Source organism: Falco punctatus (genome assembly GCF_963210335.1).
Source record: "Falco punctatus genome assembly, chromosome: 19".
In the NCBI taxonomy this organism is placed as follows: domain Eukaryota; kingdom Metazoa; phylum Chordata; class Aves; order Falconiformes; family Falconidae; genus Falco; species Falco punctatus.
Genome location: NC_137599.1, coordinates 3,390,999 through 3,405,685, shown reverse-complemented (window position 1 = coordinate 3,405,685; position 14,687 = coordinate 3,390,999). Strand labels below are relative to the sequence as shown.

Sequence of the window (14,687 nt, the reverse complement as noted above, 5' to 3'; positions counted from 1 at the left end):
GCAGGATTGTTTTGCATGCCAGGTTTGCTTCAGGTGTCAGGCTGCAGGGTGCACGTTTGTTTGGGGTGCCAGGCTGCAGGCATCAAGGCTGCAGGGTGCAGGCTCAGTGTGGGTGATCAGCTGCGGGGTGCAGCTTTGTTTGGGGTGCCAGGCTGCAGGGTGCAGGCTCATTTTGGGTATCAGACTTCAGGGTGCAGGCTTGTTCTGGGTGCCTGGCTGCAGGGTGCAGGATTGTTTTGGGTGCCCGGCTGCAAGATAGGGGCTGGGTTTGGGTGCCAGGCTCTAGGGTGCAGGATTGTTCTGGGTGCCAGGCTGCAGGGTGCAGGATTGTTCTGGGTGCCAGGCTGCAGGGTGCAGGATTGTTTTGGGTGCCCGGCTGCAGGGTGCAGGCTGGGTTTGGGTGCTGGGGTGCAGGGTGTGGGTGCCCAGCTGCAGGGTGCAAGGTTGATTTGGGTGCCAGGCTGCAGGGTGCAGGATTGTTTTGGGTGCCAGGCTGCAGGGTGCAGGCTCGTTCTGGGTGCCAGGCTGCAGGGTGCGGAATTGTTTTGGGTGCCCGGCTGCAGGGTGCAGGCTGGGTTTGGGTGCTGGGGTGCAGGGTGTGGGTGCCCAGTTGCAGGGTGCAAGGTTGATTTGGGTGCCAGGCTGCAGGGTGCAGGCTCGTTCTGGGTGCCAGGCTGCAAGATAGGGGCTGGGTTTGGGTGCCAGGCTCTAGGGTGCAGGATTGTTTCAGTTGCCAGGCTGCAGGCATCAAGGCTGCAGGGTGCCAGGCTCATTTCAGGTGCCAGGCTGCAGGGTGCACGTTTGTTTGGGGTGCCAGGCTGCAGGGTGCAGGCTTGCTTCAGGTGCCAGGCTGCAGGCGTCAGGGCTGCAGGGTGCAGGCTCGGTGTGGGTGACCAGCTGCAGCGTGCAGGCTCGTTTGGGGTGCCAAGCTGCAGGGTGCAGGTTGGTTTGGGGTGCCAGGCTGCAGGGTGCAGGTTGGTTTGGGGTGCCAGGCTGCAGGGTGCAGGCTCGTTTGGGGTGCCAGGCTGCAGGGTGCAGGTTGGTTTGGGGTGCCAGGCTGCAGGGTGCAGGCTCGTTTGGGGTGCCAGGCTGCAGGGTGCAGGTTGGTTTGGGGTGCCAGGCTGCAGGGTGCAGGCTCGTTTGGGGTGCCAGGCTGCAGGCATCAAGGCTGCGGGGTGCGGGCAGGGTGCGGGTGCCAGACTGCGGGCTCGGTGTGGGTGCCCGGCTGCAGGGTGCGGGCTTGGCCGTGGTCCCGCCGGGATGGGGCGGTCGCCGGGCCCGGGCGCTGCGGCGCTGGGCGGAGGCCGGGGGCGGGAGGCTCCAGCGGCAGGAGGTGCCGGTGCCCGGTGCCCGGTGCCCGTCACCGCTCCCCGCCGCTGCAGCCCGGGGCGGGGGGGTGGGGTGGGGGGCGCGCCGTCCCCATCCCCGTCCCCGTCCGCGTCCCCGCCCCCGGCCCCGGCCCGGCCCGTCCCCTCCTCCCGGCCGCGCCGCCTCCCGCCCGCTCCGCCACTGAGCCCGCAGCGGCGGCGGCGGCGGGCGCAGGCTCCGGGGGCGCCCGGGGCCCCGCGGCGGCCGCTGCCCTGAGGCCGCGGGGGATGGCGGAGGGGCCCCGGGGCGCCCCGCCGCCGGGCTCGCCCCGCCCCGCCGTGCCGCTGCCCAACGGGCCCCGCGGCGGCGGCGGCGGCGGCGGCGGCGGCAGCCCCGGGTCGGGCTCGGGCAGCAGCAGCCGCGAGGACTCGGCGGAGCGGAGCCCCGCGCCCGCCGCGCCCCGGGCCAGCATCATGAAGGTGAGAGCCCCGCACCGGCCCCGGCCCCGGCCCCTCCCGCCGCCCCTCCCGGGAGCCCCCCCGGGACCGGCGCCGCCCGGCACCTGCGCAGGGCTCGGCGGGCAGAGCCGCGACCCCCCGCCCCGGAGCCCGCGGGGACCGGCCCTGCCCGTCCCGCCTGCCCTGCCCGCCCTGCCCGCCACCCCCGGGGTCCCGCCGCGCCCGGGGGGTCGGTGCGCAGGGCAGCGGCAGCCCCGGCTCGGTGCCCGGGTGGTGCCTGCCCGGCTGGGCGCGGGGTTCGCCCCCTGCCCGCCGCACCGGGCTGCCCGGGGCTGCTTCAGCGCTGGCGCCGTGTCCCCTCGCCCTGTCCGGCGCCGCGGGTCCCCAAGGGCAAAGCCTCGGGCGTCGTGCGCAGCCAGGCCAGGCCTGTCCCCTTCGGGTGGCCGTGCATTGCCCCGGCCGGGCACGCTGGTCCCCTGCACGGCCACGCTGCTGCTGCCATGGGAGCCACGCTGCAGCATCACCCCATCCTGCACCCATGGGTGCCAGCGAGCCTGCTCCTGGCTCCCGAGCACCTTCCGCTCTCCCGTGCTCCCTCCCGCAAAGGCGCTGAGCCTGGGGCCTGGCCTGGCCAGCTCCCGACGCCTCCCGGAGCCGTGCGGTGGCCGGTGAGGTCACCGGCAGAGCTGTGGGCCAGGGAGGGTCTCTGGGGGTCTCCCACGTGGGTGGGCAATGGGTCACATGTGTGCTTTCCTAAATGAGCCCCACTAATTGTGCTTATGCCGGCGGTGCTCACTGACACAATAGGTCGCGTCCGCCTCCCCACTCCTGGCAGCCTATTTTAAGCTGGGATTGCTCCGGTGCTATTAATACCTTGTGTGGGGGCTGTTGGGTGATGCCAGCCCTCCCCCGGCCTTCTGCCCCCTGGACCCGCTTCCCCGGGCAGCAGCGTCAGCCCTTTGTCCAGGCGGCCGGAGGGACCCCGCACCCCTGCCTGTGCCCGTCTCGGCTCCCGCTGCAAACTGTTGCAGGAGCAACCAGGCTGTGCCCCACACGGTGATGGCGAGGAGACCTCCCGGTGCTCCGGTGCAGCCAGAGACCAGTGTTGGTGCCCGGTTTCCCTGGGGACCTCGCCAGGGTCTCCCGCTCCTGCCGGGGCTGGGCAGCATCCCTCCCTGCCGCTCCTCACCCAGGGACCAGCTGCGGGTACTGTGGGCTGCAGATGAACCTCTGGCTTGTCCCCGGACTGTCCCCTGTCATTGCCATGTGCTACCATGGGATTTGGCCTCACGTGAAGGTCGGGTGGCCCCGGGCCAGCACTGGTGGGGGAAGGTGCTGGCGCTGGAGGAGGTCAGACCCAGATGGCGTCCCCAGCCTGCGCGGGTCCATCATGCATCTCCGAGTCCATCTGGAGCCTGATCCTGCCCAGGTGCCGCAGGTCCCAAACCCCACCGCTGTGAGTTTCCCTGGCTGAGCCTGCCTGTGCCTCAGGACCCTGACGGTGCTGAGCCCCTCCACGGGCTGAGTCTGGCAGGCAAGGGACAGTGGGCAGACTTGCTGCTCATGGGACTGTGCTGGCACTGGCTACCTGCACTGCACTGCTGCCCTCACCTGTCTGGGGGCACCACTCCTGCTGCTTCCCCAGCACAGCTCTCCTGTCCACAGGGGACACAGCGTGTCCTCTGCCAGCCCCTCCACTGCCACCAGCTCAGACCCCTCCCTGTCCGGGCTCTCCCCAGCCGGTGGAGTGGCTCGGACCAGCTCAGCACACTGGCTGGGGAGAGGGTCTGTGGCGACCCTCTGGCAGGTCTGGGTCCCAGCTAGCGCCAGTGGGACCTGGGGAGCAGCTGCCCAACCCTGAATCCCTGGGGGATGCTGAGGCAGTTCCTGTGCTGTGGGGTCTGTGGCAACTTCGCTGCCCACCCTGCACGGTGGTGGGTGGGCGTCAGGGGCTGCACCCACTGCTCAGCTGCAGAGCCAGTCGGGAGCTGTGGGGCAGGGAGGGGGCCCAGCACACAAAGTCTGGCTACAGCTTGGAGCGAAGGCACAAACAAGCAGTGGGGCAGCGGGCTGGCTGCTGATGAAGTGGAGGCACATGTGGGAAGAGCTGCCACCTCGGTTATTTTTTGGGATTTCCAGAAAGGGCTGGAGGAGTGAATCTGAAAGTGAGAATCATGGGCTGTGCTGGGGCAGGGGGAGCCCGGAGCCAGCTGTGCTGGGCAGCCCAGAGCTGGCCCCATGCAGCATCCCCATGCCCTGGCTGGAGGACCTGCTCCCTGCTTTCTTCCCAGGCTGGAAGTGGCGGGGGCTGGAGATCTGGTGGCTGGGAGGATGCTGGAGAGGGATGGGAGGGGGTCATGGATCTGTTCCTCCCTGCTGCAGGAGGTGACCCTTCCCCCGCACCCCGCTGCCCTGTCCCCTGTGCCTCTTCCCTATCCCGCACCAGCCCCAGGAGCCGTGCGGTACCTCTGCTCCCACAGCCCCTCGCTGGGTAGCGGCAGCTGGTGCCGCGGGGAGTGGATGTGTCACTCCCTATCTTCTTGGCAGGGAACAAACGATGGTAGAAAAGCCCTGGCTGTGCCTGGCCTCCCACTACCTCCGCTCTGGTGCTGCCGGCTGTCGCTGCCTGCCTGCACCCCTGCTCGCGCTGCCCAGCTTGGGATGGGGCCAGTGGGAAGAACCGGGATCTGGGGAAACCAGTTGCGGATGAGTCGCGTCATGGCCAGGGAACAGCCCCGTCCCCCGGGTGAAACGCATCCCCACCACATACCCCATGGCTGGGAGAGGGGTCCTGCAGCCGGGGCAGCAGCAGTCGCGCTCCTGGCTGGGCAGCAGAGCCACAGCTGGGCCGGGATGCCTCAGCCCCAGAGGCTGTTGGTTCCTCTCTCCTGCCCCATCATGAGCTGCTGCGCCGCGGGGACTGCCCTGGCTGGGCCTTGGGGGACAACGGGAAGGGAGGGGTGGCTGGTGGGCTCTTCCCCATCCCTCCGCTTGGGAGCGGGTTGCTTGGCCGGGTAATGATGGCGGTCACGTAGCGGCTGAGATTAGGGCTGCTGCACTCGCCAGGGCAGTAATCGCAGGAGGTAATTGGCCAAAGAGATGCTTAGCACATGCTGCAGAGCTGGGCAGGGCATGGGCAGCTGGGCTTGGACGTGCCCTCTGTGCCTAGCCAGATGCCCATGCTCACCATTGGCATCACGGTTGGCATCATGGTCAGTGCATGTTCCTCCTGCAGAGCTGGGCTGTGTGCGTGCAGTGTGTATGGCAGCACTGGCAGAAGCCCTGCCTGCTCGCTGCCAGCTTCGCGGCACAGCGAGCAGGACATTCTGCTCCCGCCGGAGCCCTTGCCCTGTGACCGGGGATGCTCTGTGCCCCCGTGGCCATGGGTGCCACATCCTCCTGCCTCCGCTGCTGCCTGCACCGCTCCTGCCCATGCCTTGTGGAGCGCTTAGAGGGGTGGCCCCAGGGTTGAAGCCCACCTGGAAAGCACCGGTGTAAGGGGCTGCCGGGGAGCAGTGGCTTTTCCCTGCCGCAGCCCAGGCCAGACTGAGAAGCCGGCATGGTGGGAGGCCCCACATGGCTGCTGCCACTGCCTCACTGGCTGCAAATGCATTTGACAGCAGCAAATGCTGGGAACTCCTGTAGTTCTGTGCAGGCAGGGAGGGCAGAGCCCACGTGCTGTGGGGCACTCAACTCCGTGCCATGCATCAGCACCCCAAAGTGCTGCAGCAGCACCCCCTCCCCTTCCCAAGCCTGGGGGGCTGAGGGGTTGCAGGGAGGGCGTTCGCGTTTTTGCCCTGAGCCAGGGGTGGCCCAGGGCCTGGCAGGGCTGCTGCCGGAGGGGTGGGTCTAGGTGCCTGCGGTGGGCACAACTGCAGCAGGTCCCTGGGCGCTGGGTGCATGCAGGCCCCCCACCCGTGTTTCCTTTCCGGATGGATTTCCTGTTTTCGGCTGTGGGGCCCGGTGCGGAGCCGCCCGGGGTGGGGTGTGCCGGGGCGGGGAGTGGGGCTGTAGAAGTGCAGGGGTCCTGCCTGGGGCAGGAGGGTGCCGCTCTCGGTACTGACCATCACCCATGGCGGGGGCAAGGGCCCCAGCAGTGCGGCGCTCAGATTGCTGCTCGCAGGAAGCGTCCCGGCGGCTCTGCGGGCACCCAGTCCTTCCCCACGGGGCCGGCCGACGGTGTGACCTGCGGGCACCCAGTCCTTCCCCACGGGGCTGGCTGACGGTGTGACCTGCGGGCACCCAGTCCTTCCCCACCCGACGGTGTGACCTGCGGGCACCCAGTCCTTCCCCACCCAATGGTGTGACCTGCCGCTGAGCCCCCACCAGCACCCGGTGTCCGGCACCCACAGCGGGGTCCCCGGCTCAGCCCTGGGGGCGGTTGTCCCAGGTGGATGGTGGGGCTGCGGCGATGCTGTGCATCACCACCCTGCTGCCTGCTGCAGAGAGAGGGGGCAGCTGCCGCTGGCCAGGGGGGCCAGGAGCCAGCTGAGCAGGGGACATCCCTGCCCTGGGAGCTGGCTGGCACGGAGGCAGGGTCCTGGCGCTCAGCTGGCTCCTCGGAGCAATCTGGCAGCGAGAGGATGCAAACAGCTCCTGCATCCCAGCGGGGGGATGTAGCCCCATCGCCAGGCTGAGTGTGGTCAGCCTTCGCGGGTGAGCAGGGCGGCTGCAGTGGCATGGCGCTGCTGCCTGCCGGTGCCCGCTGCCCAGGAAGGCATTTCCCTCCGGGACAGCAGGACCCGGCCAGCCCTGACATGGTGCTGAGGGCTGGGGCCGGTTCCCCTTTTCCAAGGACATTGTGTCCCAGGCATCCCCGGGGGGGAGCTGGCCAGCCACCTCCACGACCCATCCCGGTTGCCCTTGGGCCAACAGGGGCAGATCCAGACTCTTCAGGGTCAGGCACCACAGCGGGGGGGGGACGTGCTTGCCCAGGCTGCTGGCCAGCCCTGCGGCAGCCCTGGGGAGGAGGTGGGGAAGCTTTTGGGGTGCTGGAGGGGGATAACCCCTCATCCCCAACCTGGGCAGCTGGGTAGGAGCTGCCTCTGCTGGAAACACCACCAGATTAGAGGTGACTCACCATAATCTTGAAGAAGTGGATTAAATCTCTTCCTACTGCAGCACTTAATGAAATCCATCCCATAATATGTGCCCAGCCCTGCTGTTCCCCCTCATCTCCCTGCCCTCTCCAGACCCTTGGCAGCAGGGTCGGTCTCCTGTCCCCGCTGAGGGGCAGGGCTGGTGCAGGGGTGCAGGCAGCCAACAGCCCGTACCCGCTGCGACCCCGTACAGGCAGCAGCAGCCATGCTGCGCTTGTCCCCAGCGCGTGGCACTTGCAGGTGACTGTCCTGCACCGCTCCTGGAGTGGGGGGGGGTCTGGCTGGGGCTCCCCAGGAGCAGTTCTGCCCGTGCATCACCTCGGGGTGCCTCAGACGTCCTTGCACCCCACTGCTGCCATGGTGCCTGGGGTCAGCGCCTGGGGTGCAGGGGTAGGTGTGGGGGGCCATGGTGTGTGCCCCTCTGCGGCGATGGGGATGCTGGGGGCACAGGCTGGTCCTGCCGGGCCCCTTTTTCCCTCTGGTGTCCCCAGGCTGGGGAGATGGGGACCCTGCCGGGCTGCCTGTGCGTGGCTGTGCCTCCAAGGGTGAGTGAGCAGTGGGGAAGGATCCGGCTCAGGGCCGGGAGCAGGAAGGAAGGAAGGAAAGCGGAGTTAAAATAAGCCAGGCAGTGAGCCGTGGGGGAGGCCCGGGCTGGAGCCAGCTCCCAGCCACTGGGGAGAGGGTTGGACTGGGGTGGACTGGGCTTTGCATGGTGCTGGGCACCCTGGGGTGCTGTGCTATGCGTCAGGGTTGGCGTGGGGACAGCATGTGGCAGGAGGGTGTGAGCTGCCCGTCCCATCCCTGATGGCTCTGCCCCCTTCTTCCCCCCCTGGCAGGATGGCTCCCGGCAGCGGCCGCCGCAGAAGAAGAAAACGGTGTCCTTCAGCACCATGCCCAATGACCGCAAGATCAACAGCACGGCTGCCTGCATCTCCTTCATGCTGGAGGGCTGTGAGCTGAAGAAGGTGCGCTCCAACTCCCGCATGTACAGCCGCTTCTTTGTGCTGGATGCTGACATGCGCTCCGTACGTTGGGAGCCCTCCAAGAAGGACTCGGAGAAAGCCAAGATCGAGATCAAGTCGGTCAAAGAGGTGCGCGTGGGCAAGAAGACACCCGTCCTGCGCAGCAATGGCCTCTCCGACCAGTTCCCAGATGAGTGCGCCTTCTCCATCATCTACGGAGACAACTATGAGTCCCTGGACCTCGTGGCCAGCTCGGCTGACGTGGTGAGCGCCTGGGTGATGGGACTCCGGTACCTGGTGTCCTATGGGAAACACACTCCCGAGGCACCCGGGACCGGCCACCCCAGCCTCCGAACCTCCTGGATCTCCTCCGTCTTTGACCTCGCCGACCTGGAGAAATCTGGCCGCATCCCTGTGTCCCGGGCTGTGCAGCTGATCAAAGCGCTCAACCCAGGCATGAAGACGTCCACCATCGAGCTGAAGTTCAAGGAGCTGCAGAAGGCCAGCGAGCGTCCCGGTGCGGAGGTGGCCTGCGACCTCTTTGTGGAGGCGTACTGCGAGCTCTGCACCCGCCCCGAGATCTTCTTCCTGCTGGTGCAGTTCTCCAGCAACAAGGAGTACCTGGGTCTGAAGGACCTGCTCATGTTCCTGGAAGTGGAGCAGGGCATGGAGGGGGTGACGGAGGAGAAGTGCTTGGAGATCGTCGGCAAGTACGAGCCCTCCAAGGAGGGCCGGGAGAAGGGCTACCTGGCCATCGATGGCTTCACGCGCTACCTGCTCTCCGCTGACTGCTCCATCTTCGACCCGCAGCACCGCAAGGTGTGCCAGGACATGGCGCAGCCCCTCTCCCACTACTACATCAGCTCTGCCCACAGTGCCTGCCTGCTGGAGGACAACTTCTGGGGCCGCTCGGACATCAGTGGCTACATCAGCGCCCTGGGCCTGGGCTGCCGCAGCATCGAGCTGGTGCTGTGGGATGGCCCTGAGGGCGAGCCCGTGGTCTACACCAGCCCCTCGGCCGCCTCCTGCGTGCCCTTCCGTGCCGTGGTGGGGCTGATCGACCAGCACGCCTTCACCGCCTCCGCCTATCCCCTCATCCTCTGCCTGGTGGTGCGCTGCTCAGCCCCCCAGCAGCGCCTCGCCGCCCAGTGCCTGCGCAAGACACTGGGGGAGAAGCTGTACCTGGAGCCCCCCAACCCCGCCGCGTCCTACCTGCCCTCCCCAGAGCAGCTCAAGGGCCGCATCCTCATCAAGGGCAAGAAGCTGCCGCCCGGCTGTGAGGACAGCGAGGGGGAGGTGTCGGATGAGGAGGAAGGCTGGGAGCTGGCACGGCGGCTGGGCCAGGAGGACCGGGAGGTGCCAGAGGGAGGTGGCCTGCGGCGGGTGCGCCTCAGCCGGGAGCTCTCGGAGCTGGTAAGCCTCTGCCAGGCTGTCCCCTTCCAGGACTTCGAGAGCTCACGGCGCGGGCAGCGCTACTGGGAGATGTGCTCCTTCAGCGAGGTGGAGGCAGGACGCTTCGCCAACGAGTGCCCGGCCGAGCTGGTGAGCTACAACAAGCGGTTCCTCTCCCGTGTCTATCCCAGCCCCATGCGCATTGACGCCAGCAACATGAACCCCCAGGACTTCTGGAAGTGCGGCTGCCAGATGGTGGCCATGAACTACCAGACGCCGGGGCTCATGATGGACCTGAACGCGGGCTGGTTCCGGCAGAACGGCGCGTGCGGCTACGTCCTCCGCCCCGCCATCATGCGGGAAGAGGTCTCCTACTTCAGTGCCAATGCCAAGGACTCCTTGCCCGGGGTGCCTGCCCAGCTCCTGCACCTCAAGGTCATCAGCGGGCAGAACCTGCCCAAGCCCAAGGGCTCAGGCGCCAAGGGGGAGGTGGTGGAGCCCTATGTCTGCGCCGAGATCCATGGCATCCCAGCTGACTGCGCCGAGCACCGCACCAAGACGGCCCTGCAGAGCGGGGACAACCCCGTCTTCGACGAGAGCCTGGAGTTCCAGATCAACCTGCCGGAGCTGGCCGTCCTGCGCTTTGTCGTGCTGGATGACGACTACATCGGAGACGAGTTCATTGCCCAGTACACCATCCCCTTCGAGTGCCTGCAGCCTGGCTACCGGCACGTCCCCCTCCAGTCCTTGGCTGGGGAGCCCCTGCCCCACGCCACCCTCTTTGTGCACGTGGCCATCACTGACCGCCGCGGCGGGGGCAAGGGGCACCGCCGGGGGCTGGCAGGGCGCCGGGGCCGCCGGGTGCGGGAGTATACCTCCACCAAGACCACTGGCATCAAGGCCATCGATGAGGTCTTTCGGACAGCCACCCAGCCACTGCGGGAGGCCACTGACCTGCGGGAGAACGTGCAGGTACGGACCCTGCAGAGGCACTGGGGAACCTGGTTTCTGCAGGGGAGGACGGGGCTGGACCGTGAGCAGTGGGGAGCCCAGGCATCCCCCCTCCTCCTGGGGGATGCGGGCGAGAAGCCTCGTCTGGAGCAGAGAGCCAGGGGAAATGGGATTGTACCCGGCAGGGGGGCTCTTGGGGGGCTCTTCCAGGCTGCGCCCCTGATGCCGGTCTCTGCCCACAGAATGCGCTGGTCTCCTTCAAGGAGCTGTGTGGGCTGACGCCCGCCGCCAACATGAAGCAATGCATCCTGACAGTGGCCACGTGGCTGCTACACAGTGACAGCGCGCCCAGCGTCACCCTCAACTTGGCAGAGCAGTACCCCCCCATGGAAGCCCAGGGCCCCATCCCAGACCTGCTGCGCAAGGTCCTCACCGCCTACGAGACGGTAAGTGCTGTCCCGCCGGGGCTTGGCTCCTTGCGGGGATGCCCTGCAGGGCCGATGGCATCGGGACCACCAGGACCACCGCCCTGTGCAGGGTGGGGGTCCTCAAATGCACTGCACCGCTCCCAGTGCAGGGGGAGGCTGGTGGGGACTGTCGGGCTGCCCAGGGAGGAGTCTTGTCAAGGCACAGGCTCACCCAGCTTGGTACAAGCCCTGGGACCTCGCAGTCCCTGTCCCCCTGCCCGTGCCGCCTGCACCCTGTGCCAGGGCTGGCTGGCGGGGCATCCTGCGGTCTTGCCTGGCGGGAGAAATCCCATTAATAGCTGCAGCCGGAGCCGCTTCCTTCCTTTGTGTTGGAGGGGGACCTGGCTGCCGGCCAGGCGCTGGTCACACCGCACCTGGCTGCACGTGGTGGGGCGAGGAGGGCTAGACCCTGGCCACCGTGCTGGGGCGAGGGGCGGCCCCTGCCTGAGCCCCTTCTCCCCATCTGCTCTGCCGAGGGGGTGTGTGGGGCTGGGGGCTGCCCAGCTCCTCACGCCGCCCCTCTCCCCAGATGATCCAGACCAGCCGGACGCTGATCGAGTCCGCCGATGGGGTGTACGGCAAGCTCATCCAGGCGCAGCAGGCAGGTGGGTCCTGGGTGGGCAGGCGCAGCCCTGGCACAGGTCTGGGCACATCCGTGGGGGGCCGGGCACAGGGGCACCATGCATTGGTGCTGGGCGGGGGGCACGTGTCTGGCAGGCTCCATACCTGAGCACAGGCACAGCCCAGCGTGCCGGCATTTTTGGCCGTCACTTGCACACCTGCGGTGCGTGGCAAAGGACAAGAGGTGCATGTCTGCACCCCGGCGGGTGCGCGCCGGGGCTGGGGCTCAGCGGCAGAGCAGCCAGGGCTGGCCGGCCATGGGAGGGGGATTTCCAGCTGGGGTGACCCCAAACTCAGCTCTGTGGTTTTCCCACGTCCCAGCAGCACGGGTTGAGCTGCCCAGTGCCGGGTGCTGCCGGCGTGCTGGGATGCAGGGCTGCCTGTGCCTGGGCAGGGTGCTGGGCAGGTGGGCTGCAGGGGCTGTGCGGGAGGGAGGGGAGCGGAGGAGGCTGATGAGGAAGTGGGGAAGAGTCATTAGCTGCCAAACACCAGAATATAATTAGCACCAGAAATAACAGGCTGGGGCTGACGGTAGAAGTGGCAACTGAATGTTACGACTTCCAAGACACATGGATGAACCCACACAGGCAGGTGCTGCCGGCTGTCTGCCCTGGTTCTCCCCCCCCATCCTGGGGACCCCCAGCCCCGCTCCAGGCACCCATGGCTGTGCAGCCCCTCGGCAGGCTGGGGCTGTGCGGGCACCCCAGCCAGCCCTGGGTGCACAGGGGGCTGCCAGGCTGGGGGCTCATGTGAGCTCCCTGCGGGGCTGGGAGGGCTGCCAGGAGCTGGAGGGGCTGGGGAGGAAGGATGGGGCCCCTCTGTGCCATGCGCGGCCGGTACCAGCCTCGCTGCCAGCAGCCCTGTTTGTTCCCTGCCTGCGCGGCAGCCCGGAAACCTCCCCGAGCTCTTGGCTTTCGGCTCTGCCGCTGCTGCCAGCTCTGGGGGGAGCGCTGCTGGGGAGGGGGCCGCAGGCTGTGGTGCTGGCAGCTGGGGCATGGGTGGGCTCTGCACCCTCCTGTGCCGTTCTGGCTATGGGAGCCCTGCTGCTGTGCTGGGGGGTGTCGGGCAGAGGGACTCTGGGGGGTGCAGCCGCCGCCGCTGCCTCTGCCCAGCCTCTCGAGGCGGTGGCAGGCAGCGGTTTGGGGGCTGCCACCCACCCCCCCCTGCCCTCGGTGCTGCCTGTCCCTGCCTTCGCCCTGGCTGTGCCACGGACAAGCTGCTGTGGAGCCGGCCTGGGTTGTGCCCAGCTGGCGGGTGCTGCAGGGTCCAGGGGGGTGCTAGGTGCGGGGCTGGGGACGTGCTGATTGACAGCGTGTGGGCGAGCAGGCTTGCGTGGGAGTCCTTGTGTGGGCCCGGAGCCGGTGCTGCGTCAGGAGGGGTAAATATAGCGCCCGCTCACGAGAACGTCACGCGCTGCACGGCACGGGGGCCTGCGCTCTGGCGGGGCTGCGGGGGGGGGGGGTGGTAGCGGCCCCACTCTGAGCCCCCCAGGTGAGCTGTGGGGTGCAAGAGCCGTGCCTCTGCCTGGGGTGGTCACTGTCCTGCCGGACCCCACAGCTCTGGGACCTTCGGGACCCCACAACCACCTAGGGCTGGGGCCGAGTGTGGTGCTGGGGGCTCCCGTTGTTCCCGGGGATGCTGGGGCAGTGGGGAGCCCACCCAGCCTGCACCCCCATGCCAGGCAAAGGGCATCCCTCTGGCTCAGCCCCCGTCCATGGTGGGCCGTGGCCGTCCCTGTGCTGGTGGCCCCGCAGCGGCTTAGTGACGGTCCTGTCGGCGCAGGCATGGACTTCCACAAGGAGCTGCACCGCATCGAGGCCAAGGAGGGGCTGCGGGGCCGCAAGCTGCAGAAGGCACTGGAGAGCTTCGCCTGGAACATCACCGTCCTGAAGGTGAGGGGCAAGGGCTGCGCGGCCCCCACTCTGCCACCCCCTCCCTGCCTCCTCAGGGGATGCTCCATGAGAGCTGGGCATGGCATGGGCCCCTTCAGGGGGGTCCTGGCACCCAGCGAGCCCCCCTCGGGGGGGGTGGCTGGCGGAGCAGCCCGTGCTGTGCACATGGGTCCGGCCAGCCCACATGGCGTGGCCGTGGGGAAGCCCCTGATGCCGCGTCCCCACGCAGGGCCAGGCTGACCTCCTCAAGCACGCCAAGGCGGAGGCGCTGGACAACCTGTGGCAGATCCACAACGCGGGACAGTCGTGTGGCATCGGCAGGAACGGCTCGGCCTCACCGGAGCCCTCCCGCCTGCGCGCCCCGCTGGAGCCCATCCCTGAGACGGAAGGAGGTGGTGACACAGCATCCTGCTGACCCCGGCCTGGGGCTTGGGAGGCCCGGACTAAGCACCCCCCCGGCTGCAGGGGCCAGGACCAGGGACCCCCAGCCTGCTGACAGACGGGCAGCTGCCTGCCCGCAGGCTCGGTGTGCGGGGTGGGGTGCCTGTGGGTCTGGGTGCTGTGCTCTGCTGTGCCGAGGGGCTGCAGTGGGGTCCAAAGGGGAGGGTGGGGAGGCAGAGAGGAGGATGGGGAGGGGTGTTCCCACTCCTGCTTGCCCCCCTCTGAGCTTCCAGGCTTCATCCATCTCCTCCATCTGCTTCCAGAGCAAGCACCCTGCTGCAGGGATGGCAGGGATGCTGGCACCTCGGCTCCTGTGTGCATGTACCCGCAGCCTGCTGTGCCAGACGCCTGTCCCCGGCCAGCGCTGCGGGGTTTGCCCTTGCCAGCCCCAGGGAAAACCTGCCTGATGGGAAGGGTTCTGACTGGTCCTCATCCCCTCTTCACGGGGCAGCGGGTTCCCTCCCCTCCCTGGGGACCTCACTGCGCAGAGGGGCTGGGAGGATGTGGGGTACAGGGGGCCGGGGGCTCACTGCAGACTGGCCTGGGCAGCAGATGTGGCTTTTGGCATCAGGGAAACATTGGGGCTCCCCTCTCAGGGTGAGGGGGTCCCGGTGCAAGCCGTGGGTGGGGGGCGGTCTGGGGGTCGGACCGTGGCTGCGGAGCGTTATAAAGAGTGCGAGACCCACCCTGGTGCCCTGCTGCTCCCTCCACGTGCCAAGGCGGGATGGGGTCATCAAAAGGGATGGAGGGTGGCACTGGATCCAGGATGCCTGGCAGCACCATCCCTCTCCCCGCACCAGCCGAGCGCAGGGTGACGGCTCCCCATGTCAAGGATCCATGCGGCTGCCCGGCACCCCTTTGTTCAGGGAGGTAATTAGCCTAATGGGGCCACGAGGAGCGGACGGGAGCAGGCCAGTGCCTCCCCAGCACTGACCTTCAGCCCCTTTGTGCCGGCCCGGCCATGGGACCCGCGGGCAATTATGGCCTCATTAGTGCCACGCTGCCTGGCCACTGTGCCCAGCCGGCGAGCACCCGCACAATGAGGAGCTGCAAATGAGGGGAAAGGCCTGGCCGGTCTCCGAGCTACCGGCCACCG

General features: G+C 68.2%; 1 protein-coding gene across 2 annotated transcripts; it reads left to right on the top strand.

Moving 5' to 3' along the window:
* Positions 1-1,226: 1,226 nt before the first annotated feature.
* LOC308055309 (inactive phospholipase C-like protein 2) lies at positions 1,227-14,671 on the top strand. 2 transcript variants are annotated; one of them, XM_080369142.1, is made up of 6 exons: positions 1,227-1,787; positions 7,702-10,191; positions 10,413-10,616; positions 11,167-11,242; positions 13,041-13,150; positions 13,380-14,671. In XM_080369142.1, the coding sequence occupies exons 1-6, from the start codon at positions 1,596-1,598 to the stop codon at positions 13,563-13,565; spliced, it is 3,258 nt and encodes a 1,085-aa protein (XP_080225268.1). In that variant the 5' UTR covers positions 1,227-1,595; the 3' UTR covers positions 13,566-14,671. The 2 variants fall into 2 exon arrangements, with proteins under 2 accessions (XP_080225268.1, XP_080225269.1); XM_080369143.1 differs by lacking the exon at positions 1,227-1,787 and adding an exon at positions 7,117-7,174.
* The last annotated feature ends 16 nt before the right edge of the window (positions 14,672-14,687 follow it).

Bases quoted from the DNA above. Each gene is read 5' to 3' on its own strand.
- LOC308055309 (XM_080369142.1), top strand. From the start codon at position 1,596: ATGGCGGAGGGGCCCCGGGGCGCCCCGCCGCCGGGCTCGCCCCGCCCC. The intron at 10,192-10,412 runs GTACGGACCCTG...CTCTGCCCACAG, and splicing joins ACCTGCGGGAGAACGTGCAG to AATGCGCTGGTCTCCTTCAA. The intron at 10,617-11,166 runs GTAAGTGCTGTC...CCCTCTCCCCAG, and splicing joins TCCTCACCGCCTACGAGACG to ATGATCCAGACCAGCCGGAC.